This window comes from Cryptomeria japonica, chromosome 10 (genome assembly GCF_030272615.1).
Source record: "Cryptomeria japonica chromosome 10, Sugi_1.0, whole genome shotgun sequence".
In the NCBI taxonomy this organism is placed as follows: Eukaryota; Viridiplantae; Streptophyta; class Pinopsida; order Cupressales; family Cupressaceae; genus Cryptomeria; species Cryptomeria japonica.
Genome location: NC_081414.1, coordinates 759835753 through 759862029, shown reverse-complemented (window position 1 = coordinate 759862029; position 26277 = coordinate 759835753). Strand labels below are relative to the sequence as shown.

Genomic DNA, 26277 nt, shown 5'->3' with positions numbered 1-26277 from the left:
ACTAGAAGGAGGGGCTGATCGCAATGAATGCCTAGCACCTGAAAATCCAGATTCTATCAATTCATAATTTACAAGGAGCAATCTTAAAGACTTTTTCTACCCTCCTCCACGCTCGACAAAATTGAAGCAGAAGAAAGGTCAGCGAATACAAACTCTTGAAATCCAAGGAAGATCAGTGGAAGGTCATTTTCAACACTCGACGGAAGTGATACAAAGAAGGAAGGTGATCGCTGCATCGTCAGTTGGACTTACGCAAGAAGGAATCAAGCTGGAACCAGTTGAACGTTCAAGTTGAATTTGAGATATTCAAGATCTCTCTTATTCCAGAAAATCCAAAAAAAAAAGTGAAAAATAGAAAATCCAAAAAATCAAAAAATTGAAAAAGAAAAGATTTCTCAATGGAGCGGCAACAGTTTCATGAGGAGCAACAAGTTGATTTTCCTGAACTTTGGTGGAGATTAGATACACAACTTTATCCACGCAGATTGTTTGAGTTTGCAAGACCAGGGCAGTGTCGAGTCCATGAGACAGAGGAACATGATGAAATGCATTGCTTGAAGTACTTATCAAGGATGGAATCGGCAGCGCAGGGAAAAATCTTCTTTTGGGATGTCCCTAGGCCAGAAACGGAAGAAAGCAATTTCAGTGTCCTAGAAACCAAAGATCCACTTCTAAGCTTCATGTGGATGATCGAGAGTCAACTCATTTTGGATGGTGAAATGCGTTTGGAAAACATATTGCTACCATTGTGGTGTAGAATTCACAACTCACCTCACTCTGAATTTACTTGCTCAGTATGTGAAATGGCTATCAATCAAGTCAGAAACCAGTTTGGAATGCCAACTTTGTCCGAGGAAGAGTGTATTATGAACAGATCTTGGGGTGCACATCTCGCAGCCAAATTTAGGAGAACCTATGAACAAGACATCGTTCCGGCATCTAATTGTGAGAAGGATCAGTTGTACGTTGACGATACAAATGCACCTAAGGAACAATGTATTACAGTAGATAGCTCGCCATGCCTTGCACCTGAAAAGGAATATCATGAAACAAAAGTTGAAGAATCAGTTGAAAATACTCAAACAGTGATAAAGGAAGATCCAAGAGTTGAACAAGTAATCAAAGGAGAAGACGACTCATTCCTTGATGAATTCTCACTTATGCTACAAAGGGAGATCCTTGAGAGTGAATTGCAAGAGGTCTCAAATGGCATTCTTAAAAAAAACAATCAAGTTGACATGTTGAACAAAGAGATACAAATTATCATAAGTGAGCCCAGGTATGAAGAACAATTCAAAGGGGCGCTTGAAGATTTCATCACCATTATGCTATTTGAGGAAGTGTTGAAGGATCTTGTAGAGGAAACACAAATGGAATCACTGCCAAATTTTTTTCTAGATAAGCAAGTTACTGTGAGTGATATGATCCATCATCAACTCCGACCTCCTGAGACTATGCTTGAAGAAAGGACATCACCTGAGATTATCTTTGATCCACTAGAGGAGATGTTTGAAGCTTGATCCATCAAGGAGACTCTCATTTTTGAAGATATGCTAACAAAATTTCATGAAGATGCCTGGTTCATGCAAGATATCTCAGTGAAAACAGAGAATCTTGAGCTATTCGAAGGGGCGCTGAGCTTGTTTCAAGAGGAACTTCCTAATCAAGATCAACATGTTGTGGATGCTCGTGGAATAGTTCATCATCAATGGTGACCTCCTGAAGCAGCTGGTGACCTCACTTCCGACAATGCAGTTCTGTCTGAGCCTGAAATATGCCAGGTTGTCTCTTTCCTTAATCCTAGCTTTGAAATTTATTATGATTTTGATTATGGGGATTTTGGGAAAACAACTTGCATCTGGATTGATCATGGTCCTAACGAATTACCTCAGTTGATCATTTTGAGTGAAAACTTGCTTGAGTATGAGAGATGCATGGTGAGAGTTTGCCTTCCTGTATTTAAGGATGAATTTGCTAGGTTGAGAACCATCACGTTTGCCATGCTCCTGTTGCACAACCTGAGAAATCATGTGAAGTCATGTATATATTTTGCTTCTTTGAGTCGTGTCAAGTCTAGGACTCTTTTATATAGGTTTAGAGTAGGTTTTATTTTCGTGTTTTAGGTTAGAGGTCTTTTGAGCCTTGTTCTTGATTTGCCTTGAGTCATTTGACTCATGATCTAGTGTGGCTAAGGTAGTTCAGTTGTTTGCCTTCTTTAGATAGTTTGCTTTTGGTGTGCGCTAGCTTAGTTTGCTTTGAGTCAGTCCGTCGGTCGTTTGCTTTAGTTTAGGTGTCTTGAGTGGGAGCCTCCATCTTGTGAGAAAGGCGTTTGTGTTGTTGCTCACACACTGGCAATATCCCGGATCTTATGTTAGACTCATTTCTTAGATATCTATTCATGAAGTGCTCGGAATCCGAGGTTGTTCCTCTCCAGTTTTATCATCTGATCAGGACCTGTATTTGACTTGGAAGGGAATCATTTTCTGTATCTTCATGCCGTCATCTGTTGATTACTATATCTTCACACATTAATAGACTCCGAGTCATTATGGTTTTCAGGCAAAGCTGTGATTGGTGAAAAATCTAAAATCTGACTTCAGTGCCACTGCAATCCTCAAACCCTAGTAAGCTTCACTTCTTACAAGCCAAAGGAATTGACGGAGTGAAAAAGCAATATCAAAAGGAAAAATGAGAAAATGAAAGAAAAAAAATAAAAAAAATGAAATGCAATGGAATATCAAAATTGGCTAAGGGGAATATGCAAGTAACTCCATCGGGGCTATAGACGCCTGGCTGGCAATGGAGCAATGTTCGTGAGCTTGCGGCGATAACCTTGTCGAGACTATGGACGTCTGGCTGGCAGCGAGGCTCTATCCAGGATGCTTTTGAAGTTTAGATAAACTACGTAGCTAATCACAGGGGAACCTGAAGGTCATAATCATCTTGTCGAGAGGAATGAATACACTTGCACACACCTGGGTAATCAAAGACTAAGTGTCTAGATTTGGTCAGGGATTCTCCTTCCACTTTGAGTACATTTTCTAATCTCTTGATGAGTTGGGTTGAATTTTCCAGAGGTTCTAGGTGTCGATTGAGTCTTTATCTCTGAAATGTTTCAGGAACATTTATTCAAGGTGGCGCTAGATGTTGTGACGTTTTCACACATCGCCCCATTGCAAATGGGGACCCCTGCTTTTTTTGTTTTCTTTTTAGGGTTTTGTCCGTTAGCCTTTGCATTTTGAGTGTCACCAAGGGGATCACATGGATAGCAAGTCCTGCTTGAGTGATGTCCTGATCCTGAAATTTGGCTAAGTCTAAAAGTCCTGATCCTGAAATTTGACTAAGTCTGGAAACTGAAAAACCTCCAAAAACTAGATTTTGCAATATAACTCTTGGAGGTCTGAAACCAATCTCAAACATCCTGAAAGTATATATGGAATATAACTTAAAGTATAAGTCTTTCTTATACTTAGATGTTATATTCCATAAAAATTATCCTGATAGAGAGTTCAAAAAGTCAAATTTCGCTCCTGTCCTTCATTGAGGATCCAGAGCGAATTTCGCTCCTGTCCCTCTCCAAGGGACCAAGGCGAAGCGCTACTATCCCTCACCAAGGGTCCAGGGCGAAAAAGCTTATTTGAGTCATTCCTGACCTTGTTCGGTATTTCCTTCAACTACAATTTGCGTTTATGCTTATGTGATTGATGTATACTTGTGTATGTAATCAAATGAGCCGAGTTTGATGATGTTATTGTGTCTTTAAGGTGTATTCAATAGAGGATGCATGAAACAAGTTTTAAATCTTTAAAAAATCTCTAAATTTCTTGAGTTACTTTCTTGAGTCTAGTCGAGTTTGACTCCGAGTCTCGAGTCCGAGTCCAAGTTGGCTGAGCCAAGTCTGAGCCCCATTTCTTTGATTCTGACACCTTCCTAATTTTGTGGGATTCTGCTTGTTTTGCTTTTTTATTTTTGGCACTTCGGGACCAATCCGGCAAACAACTTTTTCGCCTACTTTTTTGCTTTTTTTCAACTTTTTTGAAAGTTGACCTAGGATTGGGTCGCTCAGGTCATGGCAACAGGGTTCCTATCTTCAAAATAAAAAATTTGTACCTCTAAGTGCAAAAAGCAAGGGAAAATAGTTAAGAGTTAGCGAATAATAGTCAGAGAATAGTCAATAGTGAATAGTCATTAAAATAGAAGAGTGAATAGAATAGCAATTAGAATAGATTAGGAAGAGAAGGCAAGGAATTGTTGCCTTGATTGTAAATGAACTCCATTTTTCATTGAAGTTATGGTGAAGTGTGTTGTTTCTTTGCAATATGCATGGTCTCTTGTTGAATCTTCATTCTTAGATAGTATATAATTAGATTGAATGAAAGAAGTTACTGAATGCACTCGCGTGGAATCCGCCTAGTCCAAACCACTAGCCTCTTGCTGATTGTAAATGTGGCCTGCGTGGTCAACTGGCATCGAATGAGCTTAATCTCGAGTCGTTACGAGTCTATTGTTCATGCATTAACTTGAATGTGATTAGTGTTTGACAATGATGATTTGAACATCTTTAGAACTACCCTAGAAGATTGCACTGAGTTGGTGTAGAATTGTTCAGTTTGACGGTAAGACCTAGCCCAGTAGGACTCCACCTAGTCATTCATCCATCTTCTCGCATTCTAGGTCTTAGAGTAGACTTTCTAAACCCTGTGACTTTTGATATTTCTTTATCTCCTAGCTAGTAGATAGAACTTGAGTTCCAGTAAATTAAACGCTCAGGCAGTCGAATGTAAGTCCCCTTGTTAATCCAGCATAATCACATCACACCACAAAAGCTTATCCACACGTAGAGACCCTACATATAAGAACCTTGGAGTTGCCTCGTTTGATCCTTAGGTGAAATCTTCAGTATTTGGGGAAACTTTGTTCAAGAGAGGATAAGATACTTTGGAATTTTATTCTGTGTTCACATGTGCATAAAAAAACACATCAATAGAATTGGCGCTAGGAGGGCCTAATCGCGATGAACACTGAGTAACTGAAATCCAGATTTTATCAAGTCATATTCAGATGAGTTATCCAGAGCTTTTTACCTTCTTCACGCTCAACAAAATTGAAGTAGAAGAAAGGTGAGTAAACGTGAACTCTTGAATCCAAGGAAGATCAGTGGAAAGCCATCTTCAACACTCGACGGAAGTGGTACAGAGAAGGAAGGTGATTGTTGAGTCGTCAATTGGACTTGTGAAGAAAAGAAGCACTTTGCGCAGCTGGAACCAGCTGAGTTTTCAAGTTGAGTCTGAGATATTCAAGATCTCTCTTATTCCAGAAAATAAAAAAATAAAAAATAAAAATTAAAAAAGAAGATTTCTTATTGGAGCAACAACAGTTTCACGATGAGCAACAAGTTGATATTCCTCAACTTTGGTGGAGATTGAATACATAGCTTTATCCACGCAGATTGTCCAAGTTTGCAAGGCCAGGGCAGTGTAGGATCCATGAGATAGATGAACATGATGAAATGCATTGCTTGAAATACTTATCAAGGATGGAATCGACAGCAAAAGGAAAAATCTTCTTCTGGGATGTCCCCAGGCCAGAAGCAAAAGAAGGCAGCTTCAGCGTCCTAGAAAACAAAGATCCTCTTTCAAGCTTCTTATGGATGATCGAGAGTCGGCTTATTTTGAATGGTGAAATGCGTTTAGAAGGCATATTGCTACCATTATGGTGTAGGATTCACAACGCACCTCATTCTGAATTCACTTGCTCAGTATGTGAAATGGCCATCAACCAAGTCAGATATCAGTTTGGAATGCCGACTTCGTCCGAAGAAGTGTATTGTGAACAAATCTTGGGGTGCATATCTCGCAACTGTATTCAGGAGAACCTATGAACAAGACATTGCTTCGGCACCTAATTGTGAGAAGAGTCAGTTGCAAGTTGAGGATGCAAGCTTCCTAAATGATCAATGTGAAGCAGTGAATGATAGATCTCTACACCTTGTACCAAAAGAAGGAAATGATTCAACAACCTTTCAAGAAGGCGACTCATTCCTTGAAGAATTTTCATTTATGCTACAAAAGGAAATCCTTGAGAATGAAATACAAGAAGTTTCAAATAGCACTCCTGAAGAGGATAATCAAGTTGACATATTGAATGAAGAATTACAAATCATCATAAGTGAGCCCAGGTATGAAGAACAATTCAAGGAGGCGCTCAGGGACGTCCTCACTCTCATGCTATTTGAGGGAGCATTGAAGGATCTTATAGAAGAAGTACAAATGGAATCACTGCCAAAAAATTTTCAAGATAAGCAAGTTACTGTGAGTGATATGATCCATCATCAACTCCAACCTCCCGAGACATCGCTCGAGGATGGGACATCACCTGAGATTGTATTTGATCAATTAGAGGAAATCTTTGAAGCTCAATCTATCAAGGAAGCATTAATTTTCGAGGATATACAAATTTCATAAGGGTGCATGGTTTATGCAAGATGTCTTAGTGAAAGCAAAGAATGTTGAGCTATTCGAAGGGGCGCTGGGCTTGTTTCAAATGGAGCTTCCAAATCAAGATCAACACACAGTGAATGCTTGTGGAATAGTTCATCATCAATGGCGACCTCCTAAAGTAGCTGGTGACCTTGCTTCGAACAATGCAGTTCCATCTAAGCCCGAAATATGCCAGGTTGTCTCTTTCCTTAATCTGTAATGTCCCCTTCTCATTAACGACCTTCTAGTGGTCCATTAGCCTATTCCTGAGACCCGTAGGCTAGGTGGAATGAAGAATGAGGGTCCAACATTGATGAAACGAGGACTTACTATTTTTAGTAAGTCATGGAATGGCTATTTTGGTGATACTGTCCTACTGAGCTCTCCATGCTAGGTCACTGGGTGCGAAGATCATGCTTTTTGGAGTATTAGTTCTTGACTTACTATTTTTAGTAAGTGGTAGTATGGCATAATTCTATTTTTGGCAGTGGACAGGGTCCTGATCCTGTAACAATTCAGTGGTCTTCCTGGCTCAGTTTTATCATGGTTCTGACAGTAATCAGTACGGGAGTCATATGTGACACAATTAAATGTTATTTCCTTATCCTAAGGTTTAATATTTAATTAATCTGATTAATTGCTACTGATTTATTGAATTTGGGATTAATGCCTATTATATCCTAAGTTTTTGGCGAAATTCATGTGTAATAAGGGATGTCGAAATTATTCAGAGGAATATTATTTTATATTGCATCTCTAATATTTGCCAAGTGATTAACGTGGGTCCATGCCTTTTTGGCGTGAGGTTTGACTTATGAGAGTGGCGCTACACTTGGGTCCACGTGAGGTGAAATGGAATGCAAATGAAAGGAGTTGAGTTTGAAGGAATTTGCATTTGAATTTGGTTGATGAGAAGTTATAAATAAGAGCCTTGGGCTCTCATTTGAGGGATTTTGAAAAATTGTAATGTTATGCTGCCGGTTTGGCGACAGAACTTAAGACTTTGGAGTGTGTCTCCCTAGTGCTTCCCGGTTTCGTACTTGAAATATAGTACCTAGCTGCGTGTTGTATTCTACTACACTTTCAGAGCTGGCCTTAGACATTTTTGGTGTTGAAGTGATTCTGGAGACTTGCTGGTTTGCCTATGGATGAATTACCTTTTCAATCATACCTCTCTGCTGAAGCGACTGATGATTATGGGTATCATCTCCTTCTTCCTTCCCAGCACTGGCGATAAACTTGTGAGTTTATAGCATGTTTGTTTGAGTTTTGAATTTATTATACTAAATCGAAATTCCCAGGTATAGTGTGGTTTTCTGTTTTGCATTGGGATGCGTGCAAAATTAATAAGAGGTTGTTTGGGTTGTGGCTTTGATTGGTTGTTGTTGGAAGTGAAATATTGTGGGTTTGGGACTGGTTTGAATTGATCTGGATGTATATTGAGGGAGTTATGAGCTTTTTAGCATTTTCATAGGCTGCTGATTTGTAATTCCAGCCTGCAGATTGGATATAGCAGAAATTCATTGTTCTTTGTGTTATACTCTGCATTACTCTCCTCATCTTATCTCTATTAATGTAAGGTTAAGTAGTACTACTACTAACCAGTTTTGTTTGTAACTCTCATCCCACTGAAAAAGTGGAAGAGGCTGGCTTGCCGCCTAATATCAAGCAACTTTGTAATTATCAGTCCTCCCACTGCATAAGTGGTCGAGTGATAGCTATGTGTAATGGTCCTCCCACTACATAAGCGGTCGAGTTGAGGTTATTATGTAATTGCAGTCCTCCCGCTAAAATATTGCGGTTGAGTGATTCTTATTTTGTGTATCTTACTTGGCTGGTTTACCGCCAAGTTTCCTTTTTCTCCCGTTGGATAAGTGGAAGGGGCTGACTTTCCGCCCAAGCATTGCACTGTGTTTCAGTTTTCTTAAGCTAATGATCCCCTCAACACCGTATGCTCTCACCTTCCCACATTGGGCACTTGGTGATCAGAAAGTGGAAGGGTTGCATTTTCCAGCAAGTTTTCAGTTTATGCTTTCTAACCTTAACGGGTTATCTGTTTGTGGATGATTATTATTGGCCTAAAAAACAAAAAAAATAACTGGAATATTACATAATCCTAGCCTTGAAAGTTATTATGATTTTGATTACAGGGGTTATGGGAAAACAACTTGCATTTGAATATAGATCACGGACCTAACAAGTTGCCTTAGTTGATTATCCTACATGAGACCTTGCCTAAAAATGAGAGATGCATGGTGAGAGCTTGCTTTTCTGTATTTAAGGATGAATTTGCTCGACTGAGAACCATCACTTTTGCCATGCTCCTATTACACAACCTGAGAAATCATGTAAAGTCATGTATATATTTCGCTTCTTTGAGTCGTGTCGAGTCTGCGAGTCTTGTATATAGTTCTAGAGTAGGTTTTCTTTGTGTGCTTTAGTTAGGGGTTTTTTGAGCCTTGTTATTAATTTGCCTTGAGTCATTTGACTAATGCTTTTAAGTGGCTCAGGTAGTTAGTTTGCTTTCTTTCATCAGCTTTTGGTTTGCTTTAGTTTAGTTTTCTTTGGGTCAGTTCGTCAGTCATTTGCTTAGTTTAGGTGTCCTGAGTAAGAGCCTCCAGTTGTGAAAAAGGCGTTTGTGTTGTTTTGCTCACACACTGGCAACATCTTGGATCTTATGTTAGATTCATTTCTCAGATATCTATTCATGAAGTGATTTGAATCCGAGGTTGTTCCTCTCCATCTTTATCATCTGATTAGGACTTGTACTTGACTTGGAAGGGAATCACTTTCTGTGTCTTGATGCCGACATCTTTTGATTAATATATCTTTACACATTAATAAACTCTGAGTCATTATGGTTTTCAGGCAAAGCTGTGATTAGTGAAAAATTTAAAACCTGGCTTCAGTGCCACCGCAATCCTCAAACCCTAGTAAGCTTCACTGCTTACAAGCCAAAGGAATGGACGGAACAAAAAAGCAATATCAAAAGAGAAAGAATGAGAAAATGAAAGAGAAAAATCAAAAGAAAATGAAACGAAATGAAGTGAAATATCAAAATTGGCTAATGGGAACATGCAAGTAACTCCATCGAGGCTATGGATGCCCGGTTGGCAATGGAGCAATATTCGGGAGATTGCGGCAATAACCTCGTCTGGACTATATACATCTAACTAGCAGCGAGGCTCTATCCAAGATGCTTATGAAATTATAGATATACCACGTAGCCAATCACAGGGGAACCTGAAGGTCATAGTTGTCTTGTCGAGAGGAATGAATACACTTGCACACACATGGGTAATCAAAGACTAAGTGTCTTGATCTGGTTAAGGATTCTCCTTCCTCTTTGAGTACATTTTCTAGTCGCTTGATAAGTTGGGTTGAATTTTCCAGAGGGTTTAAGTGTCGATTGGGTCTTTATCTCTGAAATGTTCAGGAACATTTATTCAAGGTGGTGCTAGATGTTGTGACGTGTTCACACATTACCCCATTGCAAATGGGGACCCCTACTTTTTGCTTTCTAGGGTTAGTTTTCTTTGCTTGGTTGTCTGATCTTGTCTATTAGCCTTTGCATTGGAGAGTTGCCAAGGGGATCATTAGGATAGCAGGGTTTGCTTGAGTTCAAATTGGTTAGTAGATGGTCTAGGTCAAGGTCTCTTTGAAAGCCTTCTCTAGGTCAAGCCTTTGCTCTTGTTTCTAGGTTAACTCTTGATTGAGTTTAAGGAAGTCTTTATATCTTGCTAAGGTGGCCTTGCCTTTAAGATCTAGGGCATGTAGTCAAGGAAGTGATGAGGAATTTGAGTGAATTTCCTTAGAAACCTCTTTTGCTCCCAGTCTAGACCTCAAAGCTTGCTCATACATCTTGACTGAGTGAGGAATGACCTATTTTTGTCTTGTGAACAAGTTGGAACGAGATGGGATGAGGAAATTGAGTCTAAAAGAGAAATTTCACTCCTGACCCTTCCAAAGGGTCCAGAGCGCAATTCCTGGATAGAGCCTGTCCTTCCAAAGGTACCTAGGCAAAATGGTTAAAATGAACTTTTTATTCAACAACTTGGCAAGGAACTCCTTTAAGAAGGTTTGTTAGCATGTATTGAGGTGAGAGCAACATGAATGAGGGTAAAGTTTGAATATTTGAGTGATATTTAAGGCTAAAACAACAATTTCGCTCTTGACCCTTCCAAAGGGTCTAGAGCGAATTTCTTCATAAAGAATTCTACCTTGCTCAAACCTATGAACTAGTCCTTTTCCCATGCATTTTTGAAAGCAAAGCACCTTGTTTTGATAGGGAAAGGTTGGAAATGAAGTCAATGAAGTCAATTTGAGCCTAAAACATCAATTTTGCTCTTGACCCTTCCAAAGGGTCCATAGGGAAATTCTTAGAAAACCTGTTTTCCTCACCACTTTGATAGCAAGCTGGCTTGAATATGACAAGATAAAGGGGAAATGGACAAGTCCTAGGCAACTCGAATGAGAATTAAGCCTGAAAATGTAATTTTGCTCCTGACCCTTCCAAAGGGTCCATAGCGAAATCCTTAACTAGACTCTCTATTTTGCCTAATGCACTAAAAGGACCTTGTTTTGAGCTAAATAGATGGTGAATTGATTTGATTATGGTAGGAGGAGATTTGATAAGTCAAGTTTGAGGTGAGTTGAGAGGAAAAGAAGTGTGGAATGAGCCTAAGGAAGAATTTCACTCCTGACCTTTCCAAAGGGTCCAGAGCGAAATTCCTTAAAGACACTATTTTCCTCCTTGTCCAAATCAAGAACCTTGTCCCTATGGCATAGTAGATGGATGATTGATGCATATTTACCTTACAAGGTGGATTGGAGCAAAATAAATGATGGAATTAAAGCTAAAAGGAAAATTTCAATCCTGACCCTTCCAAAGGGTCCAGAGTGAAATTCCTAAAAACTCCTTTTGCTCCCAATTTTGTATCAAGCCTAATGTTGATTGAGGTGAATTGAACTTAGAGGCATCCTGTAATATCCCGGTTAATTTTTTTTGTTTTTTAAGACCAATCAGAATCATCAATCAACATTGGACCCGTTAAGGTTAGAAATCATAAACACAAAGCTTGCTGAAAAAGCAACCCTTCCACTTTCTGATCACCAAGGGCCCAATGTGGGAAGGTGAGAGCATACGGTGAAGATGGGATCGTTAGATCATAAATCTGCTGAAATGATAAAGTAAATACAACAGTGGGTGGCAAGCCAGCCCCTTCCGCTTATCTAGCGGGAAAGCAAGAAACTTGGCGGTGAACCAGCCAAGAGAAACATACAGCAGACACAAATCACTCAACTGCAATATTTCAATAGGAGGACTGAGTTACACAAATTCAACTCGATCGCTTATGCAGCAGGAGGACCATTACAACCAATCATCACTCGACCGCTTATGCAGCGGGAGGACTGAATTACAATTAATTGATGTAGGCGGGAAGCCAGCCTCTTCCACTTTTCAGCGGGATGAGAGTTTACAAGCCAGAATGGGTTAGTAGTACTACTACTTAACTTTACAATAACAGAGAGAGTGGGAGTAGAAGAGTAATGATGAACATCAGAGATAATAAACATGAAACTCTACTAACATCAAAAACTGTAGGCTAGAAATGCATAACCAGCAGCCTATGAACCCACGAAAACACTCATATCTCTCTCAATTCATACCCAATTCACCCCAAAACAAGTCTAAACCAGCACTATACCAGCAATGATGAAAACAAACCCAAGGTGATCCATCAAAACACCCTCTTTTATTTGGCATGCATCCCAATGCACATCCTAAACCCCACGCCTAACCAGAGAATTTTGATTTACTCTAATAAATTCAATGCTCAACAAAATGGGCCACAAACTTATAGAATGCATCGCCAATAGCAGGAAAGATGAATGACCCGATACCCAGAATGATAGAATCGCCAAGCCAAGAGGTATGAGCAAAATACAATTTCAGCAACTCTGCGACCAACAACTAGAAAACACTCCAATCCCACACGAAACACTCCACAATCCGCAAAACTCACTCACCAACAGTACTGGAAACACCAGGACACAGCTAGGTACTATCTTCCAAGTACGAAACTGAGACTTAGCTAGGAAGCCACACTTTGAAGCTCAGTTTTTCAATCGCCAAACCGGCAGCATGGCGATGCAATTTTCATAAGATAACAAAATGAGAGCCCAAGGCTCTTATTTATAACTTCTTACTCCACCAAATTCAAATGCAAATGCTCACACATACGCCCAAATTCATCCTTCCCATTTGCATTTCATTTACCCAAGTGGACCCCAAGGATGGCGCCATACTTCAAGTCAAACTTCACGCCAAGCAAGCAAGGACCACGATTTTTGACTTAGCAAATAATTTATTGAATAAAATAACATCTCCCATTTTAATATTGGCGTACCCCTTCCTAACATAAACAATTCGCCTAGCACTTAGGGGACATCATGTTATGCGCAATTTCCAAAGTCATTAATTAGTAGTAAAAATAGTCAAATTAATTAAATATTAAACCTTAGGATAAGGAAATAATGTTTAATTACGTCACTTATGACTCCAACACTGATTATTAACAAAAACCAGGATGAAGTTGAGCAAGGGAGACCACTGAACTGTTGCAGGATCAGGACCCTATCCACTACCAAAAATAGAAACATTCCAAACTACCACTTACTAAAAATAGTAAGTCATGAACTACTGCTCCGAAAAGCATGATTTTCGCACCCAGTGACATAGCATGGAGAGCTCAGTAGGACAATATCACCAAAATAGCCAACCCCTAACTTACTAAAATAGTAAGTTTTGTTGTCGGGATTAATCATTATGTTATGTTGTCGTCGGTAATTATGGGTTATGGCAGTCAGTTAGTCTTACCGAAGGGTAGTTGGACACGACGGTTGGTCGCACCCCTTCGGCTATTATATATTGCATACCTTTCCTTCGAAGTAGCATGATGATAGTCGTAGCTGGGTGTGATGTTATAAGCACTTGATGTACATGGACTGTTGAATTAATACAGAGCCTGGTTCTTTAATATATTTTGATTATGTTCTGTGCATTTACTTTTTGCATTTAATCGTTTACCTGTATGTGGCAAACATCTGGCGCCATTGCCTAGATATACTCGAGAAAGGAAGGAGCGGATGGCGTATGGAAACGATGGGCCTACCCATTGGTGAGATTAACCTAGATGCCGACAATGTGCAAACAGAGCTCTATGACGGAGAAGACACTGCAACAAGGAAATTCTCAATCCTGCTTCAGGTGGCCATTGAGACCTACGTCCGAAGAGAGGCCATGGAAGCTGACGTCCCAACAAGTGCAGTGTGGACCGCACTAGAAGTTAGCCCCGCAACGAATCGGTTGATGAACCACCTCCCCCAGTTGCTTGCACAGGCATCACTGGCACAACGAACTCGACTGGAGGAGATTGCCCATGAGGAGCGATGCCAACGAGTCCTCCAACAGTACGAAGAAAACAATCGTCACTAGGAAGCAAAGCGTGATGGCACGAGGCCAAGGGGAAATTGAACCCCGAACCTCCAGAAGTAATAAAGAACATTCTATATTATAATAATGGTGTCGTACTATTGATAAAAATTGTATCCGACAAGATGAATTAATAAAGAAGTGTTATATTTTTATGTGTTGTTGCTATTTATGGAGATGTACGGGAATTAATGCCTAGCTTATTAAACAAAGATAGAAATAAGTAGGCACAAAGTGAGTAGTGGGAGGCCGCACAAAGGGCCTTGATTCTGGAACAAGTAGAACGTAGACAGAGGCTAAGGCAACTTGCCGAAGGACGACTTGCAAAAGGGTTGCCCGAAGGGAACCAAGGAGGTGTCACAGAGGGTGCAGAAGCCGAAGGAGATTTCTACGCGTTGCCAGAACACCATAGGGTGAGAAGCCACAAAGAGTTTTTGGAGGAAACTAGGCTACAAAGAAATTTGGTCGAAGAGACCCGAGAGCAGTTCAGGAACTTATCCCTTACGTCGTGCACGGAGGACCACTGAAGGGAGTGAATAGAGGATGAGGGTGGAAACGGGGGAGAGGGCAACCGTACGACCGTAGGTGTGGAGGAGGCACACGGCAGACAGGATCCCCTCTTGGGACCCATCACACCAAGCACGTGAGTACAAAACACCGTACCCCCATTTACTCAAACAGGAAACACCACCGACACAGGAGGGAGTGGCGCGGGTGCACGACAGACACAACCACCTCTGGGGACGTGACCCCCATCAATGGCCAATAGGCAGAAGCTGTCGAAATTCACTGGCGACGGGAAGGAGAATCCCGTAAGGCACTGCAGAACCTGCGAAACCATATGGACGGCCAATGGTGTCACGAACCAGGATGAATAGACAACGCAATTTCTAGCGACATTACGGGGAGTTGCCATCGACTGGTACTCGGATATTGATAAAACTGCAGTGGCCACATGGGACACGCTGTGGAAAGCCTTCGAGAAGGAGTTCCGCCTACTCCGGGATGATAATAAAATAGTGGGAGAGATATACAGTACAAAACAAGGCCAAAAGGAATGAGTTTGTGCCAGAGAAACGAAAATCGCCTAAAATCGCCAGGACTCGACGAGTCCGAGTGCGAGTCACCCTCGCCAAGTCCTGGGGACTCGGACTCGGACTCTGCCGAGTCCAGGCGCCAAACTCGCCAAACTCGCCAAGAGAGATATACAGTACAAAACAAGGCCAAAAGGAATGAGTTTGTGCCAGAGAAACGAAAATCGCCTAAAATCGCCAGGACTCGACGAGTCCGAGTGCGAGTCACCCTCGCCAAGTCCTGGGGACTCGGACTCGGACTCTGCCGAGTCCAGGCGCCAGACTCGCCAGACTCGCCGAGTTTGGCGAGTTTGGCGAGTTTGGCCAAGTCCCGTGCCTGGGACTCGGCCGGCAGCGATGGGAAAGAAAAGTTAAAAAAAAAACAATTTAAAATGGTTTTTTTGACTCTTTTTTTTTGTGTTATTTTTGTTTTATACCTAAAAGTGACTTTCATTTCATTCATTTGCAAAAATAGGAGGAGTAAAGTGAGATAAAAAGAATAACAAGGGTGCATTGAAGAAAAACCAGCAAGGAAGATTTCTTCAATTTCTTCAATTTTCTTCAAGAGTTCTAAGAGGTAAGTTGGTAACATTTTTTTTTGAGATTTTTTTGTTTCTTATATGCAAAAATTCATTTTTCTATTCTTTTTTTTTTGAAAGTTTTACATTTTATTCCAAAATCTTTTCTATGTTACTATGTAGGCCCAGGGTTTGTAATTTTTTTTTTTTTAAAGTCGGGTTTGAGTCTTTGACACACCCTACAATTTAAAAAAAATAAAATTGCAAACCCTAGTTACCCTACTTTAGCTTTTTTGAAAAAAATGTTCAATGAGAATGAAATTATGAATGCACAACATAGAATGAATGTCTTAATTTATTTTTGCATTTGTAATGTTTTATTGCAGCAACCTTCACATTCTTATTTGCCTCAAGTTTCACAAAACAATCATACAATGTCCTCTTCTAGACCTCCCATTAGAAAGGACCCTGCTTGGAAATATCATGAGGATTTTCCAGGGCAAAGAAAAGGGCAAACAAAGTGTATATTTTGCAAAACAATATTCCATGGAGGCATATATAGATTGAAATACCATATTGTTGGTGTGCGTGGGCATGATGCCGACCCATGCACAAAAGCAGTCACTGAGGCCGTACGTGATTGCTATGTAATGGTTGAAGAAATTGAAAGGAAAAGGAAAGAAAAAGAGGATCTCACAGTCATTGGGAGACATGCACCTTTAGGAACAGGGACACAATTAGGTTGTGTTGGAGGGCCTTCTTCCTTACCTTCATATCGTCCCACTCATTTTGCTACTACTCATGCTTCCGGTTCTGCTTCTATAAGTGCCAGTGCTAGTGCCAGTGCCTCTGCCCCTTCTCATGTTCCTAGCACTGGCAGTGGTAGTGGGAATGCTAGCATTGGACCTAGGATTCGTAAATCTAGGTTGGATACCTTTTTTGCACCTCGCACTACTCCTGGGTCCCAACAGTCACTTGAGAGCATGGGTTGGAACAAGGAGGTCCATGATGCTGCTAAAATGGCAGTTGGCAGATTTTGGATCTATGGCAGTATTCCATTCTTCACAGCCAGGTAAATGTTTTATGTTTGATTGTTTTAATTTTTATAATTTGATTGTTCGTATTAATTTTTGTTGTATATAGTTCATTATACATAGTAAATAGTACATACTTATCTCATTAAAATTATTTGTGACAGGTCACCTTATTGGCAAGAAATGGTTGATGCCCTTACCATTTGTGGGGCGAGGTTCAAAGCCCCTTCTGAGTTTGATTTGAGCGGACCCATTTTGACTGAATTGGTGAATGATGTGAAGAAAGAATTGGGTGATCAACGCCAAATATGGAGCACTAAAGGTTGCACCATCATGACTGATGGTTGGACAGACAGGAGAAATAGAACTCTCCTTAATTTTCTTGTTTCTTCCGCAGGTGATTGATTAATTTTAGTTTCATTTAGGCATTAATTTTTTATTTTTCATTTAATGATTTATTGAATGATCATTGATCTTGCTTTATTTTTTTATTTCAGGGGGCACCGTTTTCATCAAGTCTATTGATGCCTCCGCCCATTGCAAGAATGCCACCTACCTATGTGAGTAGATAGAGGAGGTGATTAATGAGGTGGGTGAAGAGAACGTGATACAGGTGGTGACTGACAATGCACCAAATTATGTTGCTGCAGGTAAACTTTTGATTACAAACTAATTTTGTTTGCAAATTAATTTCTATTTTGTAACCTCATTTATTACAATGCAACAAATTATGTTGTTGCAGGCAGACTATTGATGGAGAGGCACCCATCTATAGTTTGGACTCCATGTGCCGCCCATTGCATTGACCTCATGTTAGAGGATATTGGAAAACTTCCATGGGTCAAGACATGTGTAGAAAAGGCAAGAAATGTGTGCAAATTTGTATATAATCATTCATGGGTGTTGGCTCTTATGAGACAATACACAGAGCATAAGGAGTTAGCTCGTCCAGGAATCACAAGATTTGCCACAAACTTCATCACATTGCAGTCCATGCTTCGTTGTAAGATGGCCTTGAGACGTATGATTGTTGGTGAGGAGTGGTCTTCCTCATCCTATGCTGCCACCCCAGCAGGAAAAGATATGGCAGACTGCATTTTTGATGAGCGAGGCTTTTGGAGCCCTTGTGATGAGATAGTGAAGGTAATTTTTTTATAAATTCTACAATTTTTATTTAACTTTTTGTTTTATAACTTATTCATCATATTCTCTTATTTGCTCATGTTTTAAATTACACAATATTTTCAATTTTACAGTTTGTTAAGCCCTTGGTGGTTTTGTTGCGAGTTGCGGATGGAGAAAAGCCCGCAATGGGCTACATATATGAGGGCATGGATAGGGCGAAAGAGGGCATCAAATCTATCTATGCAGGAGATGAGAGCAAGTATGGTCCCATTTGGCAGATCATTGATAAGAGATGGCATCATCAGCTTCATAGGCCCATCCATGCAGCAGCCTATTATTTGAATCCGGCATTCCATTTTAGCCCTACTTTCAGGGCTGATGCGGAGGTCCTTGATGGGCTATACTCAGTCATGGACAAGATGGCACCTGTTGGTTGTACTCAGACAGATCTTATGCGAGAGCTACAGTTGTTCTCAAATGCACAAGGGGAGACCTTTTCTCGTCCTATCACCAAAGAAAGTAGGACAACTATGATGCCAGGTAAAAATAAATTGTAAGGCTTAATTTTAGTTTTATTGTATATTGTTTAAATGAGTTTATGAGAGACTGATTTTATTTATTTTTCTCATTTCAAACTCAGATAATTGGTGGAAATTTTTTGGCCCAACGACACCAAATCTTCAGAAGTTGGCCATTCGCATCTTGAGCCAACCATGCAGTGCATCTGGTTGTGAGCGCAATTGGAGTATGTTTGAGCACATACACTCCAAGAGGCGCAATAGATTATCTGTGGAGAAGATGAATGATCTTATCTTTGTTCACTATAACCTCCGCCTGAGAATGAGAAAGAATGCATTAGCTGACATCTCTCCTATCATTCTAGATGAGGTTGATCCTGAGGCAGAGTGGGCCATTGAGACAGATCCTGTGGCTGTCTTTAGTGATGATGACACTGATTGGATCGACCAGGTAGATATAGAGGCTGAGGCTGTAGCCATGGCAGAGGAGGAGCAGAGAGCACGAGCAGAGAGAGGAGATCCAGAGGCAGATGGTGACAGTGACACAGATGTTCCTGATGTTGGTGAGCATGGCGTGGTGTCATGAGGAGCGGCTATGGCTGCCCAATCATCTATGACCTACCTTAGACGCCTTCGTAGGCGGGCGGGGCCTTCATCGGAGCCGACGTCGGGGCCGGAGGGTGCAGACTCCTTTGCGCCATAGGCTTGTAGATGTATTTACCTTTGTTATTTGTATGGAACATTTGATGATGATCATATGATGACATGGATTTTTTATTCCATGAGTTTTGTAATATTGTATACATTTGACAATATTTATATATCTATCTTTGTTATTTCCTTCAGCTACAATTTGCGTTTATGCTTATGTGATAGATCATAGATGTATACTTGTGTATGTATTATGTAATGAAATGAGCCAAGTTTGATGATGTTATTGTGTCTTATTCAATAAAGGGTGCATGAAACAAGTTTTAAATCTTAAAAAATCTCTAAATTTTTTGAGTTTTTCACTTTCCCGAGTCCAGCCGAGTCTGGAGCCGAGTCTGGCACCGAGTCCCGAGTCCGAGTCCGATTTGGCCTTGCCGAGTCCGAGCCAAGTCCGAGTTTCGTTTCTTTGGTTTGTGCCTATAGAAGGCACCTAAAGGAGCTAATTGGGAAAATGGAGAGTCAGCCGGCCGACGGACTCAAGAAGAGGTGGTTTGTAAAAGGCCTAAAACCTAGTTTGAAGAAGAAAATGAAGATAGTCCCTCCTTCGTCATACAATGACGCATAGAATAGGGCTATGGACTTAGAAAGTGAATACAAAATGTCCAAGAAAAAGGGGAAGTCCTCTGAGGAAAATGACTCTTCCTCTGATGAGAGTGGTAACGAGGGGTCGAAAAAGAAAGTGGCGGCCCTGTAGAGGGACATGGAGCGTATGATGAGGGAATTTAAATCGATGAAAGGCTCTACTAGCCGAACTGAAGGAGACGTGTGGTGCACGGAGTGCAAGGAGGAAGGACATACGAAGGGTACATGCCCGAAGTAGGCCTTTTGCGAAATTTGCCAAGTAATTGGACACTCCATCAAGGAGTTCCCATACAATATGAAGACCCGAAATACGCAAGTGTTGTTCACTGTGCAAGCCACAACATCCGCACTAGCGGGTACGGCCCAGCAAACCAACACAATGGCATCATCTGGAGGTTACCGGGACAACAGACGCGGCGGTGGAAGGAATAACGACGACAATAACAATACCCGAAGCCGTGTCCAGTATGACGCCAAGGGCCGACCAATGATCCAATGTAGGGCCTACAATCAATGGGGGCACTTCACTTAGGATTGCACGAAGGAAGCCACCCCTCAGCACCTCTACCGCCGGTGTGGGCTAGGTGACCATGAGAATGCAAATTGCGGGAAGCCAGGAGTAAACCTTCTAAACATCGAACCCACGAAGGCAGAAGTGTTGGCAATCACAAGGGCACAGGCCAAAAAGGCCACATACCCCGATCCTCGCACGGAGACCAAGAGAGTGCGGGAAGCAAGGGTCGAGATCACAAAGGAAATGGCTGCACAAGGAAAAAGATGCCACGAGGCCACAAGCCCATCACGGACGAAGGGAGAAGAGAGAATCCTATGGCAAATATAGCAAATAGAGTTACCCGTGAAGATTCAAGACCTCCTTGAAACCATGCCGCAGTTGAAAACGACTATCTTAAACTCCGTACCCACACAAGCTAAAACGAGGGAGGTCGTAAGCCCCACGGTCGACCCTATGTCGTTAGTAGTCAACAACGGACGCCAACCGCCGGTGGTAGAAATGGGCATCCTGAGGACTACCTTGACGGACACCATTGTGGACGAAGGGTCAGGAGTAAATGTGCTCCCAGAAGAGACATGGAAAAAACTTGGGAAGCCTACGTTGTGGCCCCCCACATTCAACCTGCTAGGGGTAGATCAACAAGGGATTAAACCCCTCAGTACCCTCATGGGCCAGTGGGTGATGATTGGCATGCAACCATTCTTGCTAGATTTTGTAGTGATTCCACTGAAGCAAAAAGGGTACGATGCCATTCTCGGACGTGGGTGGCTCATTGCAACAAAGGCAAACCACAACTTAAAGCGGAATACGCTTTCCTTGGAAAGCGCGAGGAGGAAGTCCGTGATTGATCTTCGTACGTAGATGGTGAGCAAGGAGTTGGCATCCTCCTCCGAGTCAGAATCTGAGGGAGACCAGTTGGGTGAGGATGGAGACGAATGCCATATGGAGCCCAGTGACAGAGGGGTATTAGAATTGGAAGCATGCTTGGGGGCTGACGGGGACTCCATGAATGGCCTCTTCCACTGGCAGATGGAGGATTACGAAATGTTCCAAACCTACAGGCTCGAAGTAGAGGAACCAGAGCAAGTAACAGAGGAGGGGTGCCTGCTAGAATACAGAGAATATTGGAAGGGAGATGCCCGTGAGAGTGACACCACCGCACACTAGTTCCCAAAGGAAGAACCCATCAGGTATCAAGAGGTAAAATTGAAGGAGACAAACCTCGGTGACGTAGTTAATCCCAAGATCATTCGTGTCGGCAACGATTGGAACCCTATGTGGAAGGTCGCAACCTTGAAAATCTTTATTCTTCTTCTTCTTCTTCTTATGTATGGGAAGGAGACAGGGGTTCCTGTAGAATTTATGGTTCCAGGTCTTCGAATGGCCATTGAAAATAGACTTGCCATCAACGGGTCCAAATTGAAACCCTACCACAAGAATCATGCAAGGGACCCGAGAGGCCGGAAGGACACCCGAGAGTCCGGAGGGGGACCTGAGAGGATGGAAGGGGACCCGAGAGGCCAGGTAGGTGACTCGAGAGGCATGGGACCAAAGCGGGAGACTCTCGGGCAAGGCAAACCGAAGGGGCAAGCTTCTCTTGGCTAGTTCACCACCAAGTTTCTTGCATTCTCGCTGGATAAGCGGAAGGGGCTGGCTTGCCGCCCAGTATTGTATTTCATTTCATCTTTCAGCAGTTTGAGATCTAACGATCCCCTATTCACCGTATGCTCTCACCTTCCCACATTGGGCACTTGGTGATCAGAAAGTGGAAGGGTTGCAATCTTCAACAAGTTTTCAGTTTATGCTTTCTAACCTTAACGGGTTATTTGTTGAGGATGATTGTTATTGGCCTAAAAACAAAAAAAAATAACTGGGATATTACACAATGGGCATGAAGATTGCCTCATGAATTCTTCAAAACCAGAAGTGGAAGTATCAATTTCTGATAACTGGATACAAGTAGGAATATCCTCAGGAACTTCCAACACACTCTCTTGTTGAGGATCAGGAGATGGCTCGTATGCTGAAATGGGAATAGCATTCTGAAGAGACTCATCCACATGCAAATCAGGAGGAGAAAGAGGCGTCTCAATGTAAACTGGAGGAATGATCTCATGAGGCGAGTCTAAAACTGGAGAATTAGGAGCATCATCAGATTGCTACCCCTCTTTTGGATTATCCAGATCGATCACCTGAACATGGAATCGTGATTTTTCCTTCCCACAAACTGTCGTCTCCTCAAGAGGAAGCACTACTGCACGACTGACTCGCAACTTGATCCTTGTGCCCGAAGATGATGCACCCTCCTTGTTGTCAACCTGAATCTCAAACTTACGTCCACGAGGCCGCGTAGAATCATCTTCTTTACCAACCTTGATTTTAATAAGTCTGGCAGCATTACTTTTCAGTCATGCGTTGGTGTTGGCCAAGATAGGCTGAAATCTCTCAAGGATGGATATGCACTCTTTGTGCGACCATTGGATCAAAGGAAGTGGAGCTTCCTCAACCCTCCATGAAATGTATTCGGGATCAAGTATGGGCCCATCAACAATCATCCCTTGTGGCATATCCACCAAGTTCAAATCAACAATTTGCTCAACAGTGAGCCTGCAGTAATCCATCTTCAAAACTTCGGCTTCTGTGCGGAGATCTACCCAAATGTCATCAATGCGATGCACATTTACAAAGGATTTCTTGATCTTCTCCTTCATAGCCCTATAATCAAAATCAGCTCTAGTTTTAAACCTTTTGAGCTTGATTTCCTGCAATTCAGTCTCCATGGCCTTAGCTTTCACAGATGTGACAAGGGAATACCAACCAATTTTCAGTGGATTTGTGGTAGAGATCCCCATTCCAACCTTGTGCATAGCAAACTGAAAAGTGTGGATAGCCATGATCTGTCTTCCCAACTCCATAAGAATGATCTTATCAGTCGGGTATCTAGGAAGCATATATGGCTGACCACCATAGCATCCAATTCTCATATAGGTGAAGGTGGGAAACTGCAGAAACAAACATCCATACTCGCACACCTTGTCCCACGCATCATCTGATACTCTCTTGTTCCTGAGATTTATGTCATACTGACACATGAAATATCCGAAGAATGAATCTTGGACTCTTCTGAAATGCAGTTTGTTGGGTCTCAACGACAACCTGTCATAATACTCCCAAACTGGTATAAGTGAGCGATCACCCTTCGTAGAAAGACCTGGAAAGTGTCTAAGTGATGCTGCCAAATATACCAAATATGAATTCATGAAGAAGGTAATGGTGGTAGGAACTGCTGCAAGTTGTTCACACAAGGCATTGCTGATGACTTCTCCCCATGAAATGTGATGAGACTACCTTATGAACATGATGAATTGGTACATCCATGGCTCAAAGACATTGGAATAATCAAGGCCCATCATCCTGCTGAGAAGAGTTATGGTGTCTCCTATCTCCCATTTGAAATCGCAGCGGTACAACTTCGCCCACCTTGAGAAAGAGGCTTGTGGCTCTTGGATCCACCTATTGATGTGTCGCTCGCAATCTTTTTCCCTCTTCACATAATACTCCGCTGCACTTTCTTTGGAGATTTCCATATAAACAGGTGCAGGAGGTATTCTGAAGACCTTCTCGATCGTATCTGCATCAAGACGGATTATAGCTTCGCCGTCATCATTTTTGATGACTCGTCTCTTTGTCAAAATGATGGGCGCAGGCGAGAACAAACTCAGGTTCTAGGGCAGCCACCGGGAAAGATGATGCATGGTGGATATGGTTGTCCAACAGCCGTTGCAAGTTATTATCCTATGGATCTTCTACCCTCTTGACGAATTCTGACATATCAACGTGCCCTATTTCCGTGTCTTTGATGCGATCCAAAGGAGAAGAAACCTGGGAAGGTGCTACCTCATTCTGATATTTGTCATATTTATATTTCATCTTCTTTGGAGCTAGGGATGCCGACAAATCTGACATTGATTGTGAACCTGGAATACTGTTATGAAGACTTAAAAGAGTTAAGAAAACATCATAGTCAGCTGCAAATATCATTCTTCCTTCTCCAAAAGGGAAAAACTTCGATTCTTGAACTTCATGATTTTGTGAGAGAAAGAGGGGAAATATGTAGAAATGGGAAAATCTTGACTTGGACCAATTCCGGATCTTGGGGAAATTTTCGCAAGTATACAAGTTGGAAAGAACATACATGCAATCGGGCTTTTAAAACCCGAATGCAAGTACACTTGTAAATTTGCAAATGGACAAATGGATGGAAAATGAGAATTTGACTTGCGGAAAATGACGGGAATGGAAAGTACGGATATGAGAAACATGAATGGATAGAAATGGGAAAATCCAGGAATGTCATTTTCATGAAAATGGGAAGAACTCTTCAACATGTAATGCGGTTTTTAAACCCTGAATTTGAAAGGGAGGGGTATTTCACACTTTTCAACTTGGAATTTTAACCAAAAATGGTTAAATTCCTTAACTGTAAGGGAAGAACAAGAATTTCCAGCGAACTTGTAATCAGGATTAAAAATCCCGAATACAAGTAAAGAGGGAATTTTGGGAAGAACAATGCAATTCCAAAAATACAACTAAGAAAGAAAACTAAGAAAACAAGAAAATAATAAAATGAAGGAAAGAAAGGAAAATTTTGGGAATTAAAGCAAAACGCTTAAGGAGGAGATGAAGAAATGGTATTAGATCCTTCCAATACGCAGCCAAAGGAGGGTCACGTGGAAAAAACGTGGCAACAAATGCTTCTCAAATGGCTCATTAAATGACTTGAAACTTATCCCAAACTCCACGCCTAGGTGAGAGGTAAAATCGAACTAGGAGATTGCAGCTTGATGGAGTTTTAAACCCCCAAAATGTGGCATTTAGGAAAAACGTGGTTGCTGATTTGAAGCAAAAAACCAGTAAATGCAACCTCCAAATGGCGTGAAAAGTGGTTTCATACGCATAAGAATAGGGTAGAAACCAAAACATCTTCTCCTTCCTAGAAGATCTCCATGAAAATCGATTGAAAACTTCAACAAATTTACTTGCATGTGAAAATCGGGTTTTTGGGAGACAAATACAAGTTTTATTTTCACTTTTTCCCTTACAAAGCCAAAATCGGTTTTTTTTAGCCAAATAGCAAGTTTTATTTTTTACTTTTTCACTTACAAAGCAAATTCGGGTTTTTTGGAACAAACTGCAAGTTTTAAAAATGTCAAAAATGCACTTTATGCATAAAATCGGGTTTTTTGGAGAGAAATGCAAGTATTATTTACTTGTAAAAGGGAAATAAAATCCCTACAACAAGTTATACTTGCTTGCACATATGTAATGGGGATTTAAAATCCCATTTACATGTAAAAACCACTAAAGTAGGGGTTTTTAGACCAAACTGCAAGTTTACTTGTAACCTAGCCAAAAAATCCCTATTTTAACTAAAAAAGACCAAAAAACAATAAAAAAGATAAAAACAATAAAAGGGAAATTTAAAACAAATTACAAGTATTCATCCTTGAATAAAAGTGCACATGTAATAAGCCAAAAATTCCCCTACAAAGACCAAAACAATGAATATCATTAAAACTTGCAATTTGAAGAAAATTCTCCACCTGCAGTTGAGGTTTTAAAACCCGAAATTGAAGGAAAGACATAGCAAACGAACCCAGAATTTGACAAAATTCGAAACGTAGTTCGAGGATGGACTAAGGGTTAAGCCAGTCCAAGGATTAGTCGAAATTCTGCCTCGGGAAGTGTGCCATAGAGTAAATTTTTTCATTTTTTCACAAAAATTTCATGTAGTGGTCCTTCATTTTTGGAAACAAAAATGAGGACAACAGGGTGAAAGGTGTAGCAAGTAATGTTAAATGGAAGAGGAAAAATTTAAGTAGAAAAAATTGTACCTAGAAAGACAGTGAGAAAGGGAAGGGGAGTGACATCCATGAATGTTTTGAAAGGTTGTGTAGGAGTGACAAATCTAACTCACCCATCTAGTATTGATATTGTTAATTGTGTTATTTGTAATATAAGAGAATTAGAGTCCTGTTGTGACCTTTCCACACGTCGCCCCATTGCAAATGAGGACCCCCTTTTTTTTAGGGTTTTGCCTTGGCGTCGCAACTGCTAACTCCAGCCTTTTTGCAATGAGTTAGAGTTTCTGAGAAGTCATCCAGGTGAAATAGGGAAATCATGCCCTGATCAGTGTCTGGACATCACCAAAGCATTCAGAAGGCCCGA

General features: G+C 41.2%; 2 protein-coding genes across 2 annotated transcripts; both read left to right on the top strand.

Annotated features, from left to right (window-relative positions):
• The first annotated feature begins 15821 nt into the window (after positions 1–15821).
• On the top strand, positions 15822–17253 carry LOC131859196 (uncharacterized). The gene is made up of 3 exons (XM_059212764.1): positions 15822–16637; positions 16764–16814; positions 17250–17253. Exons 1-3 carry the CDS (start codon positions 15868–15870, stop codon positions 17251–17253), a joined length of 825 nt encoding a protein of 274 aa, XP_059068747.1. The 5' UTR covers positions 15822–15867.
• Positions 16815–20376, top strand: LOC131859195 (uncharacterized). Its single transcript, XM_059212763.1, has 5 exons — positions 16815–16996; positions 17097–17249; positions 17342–17742; positions 17856–18243; positions 20153–20376. Exons 3-5 carry the CDS (start codon positions 17353–17355, stop codon positions 20374–20376), a joined length of 1002 nt encoding a protein of 333 aa, XP_059068746.1. The 5' UTR covers positions 16815–16996; positions 17097–17249; positions 17342–17352.
• The last annotated feature ends 5901 nt before the right edge of the window (positions 20377–26277 follow it).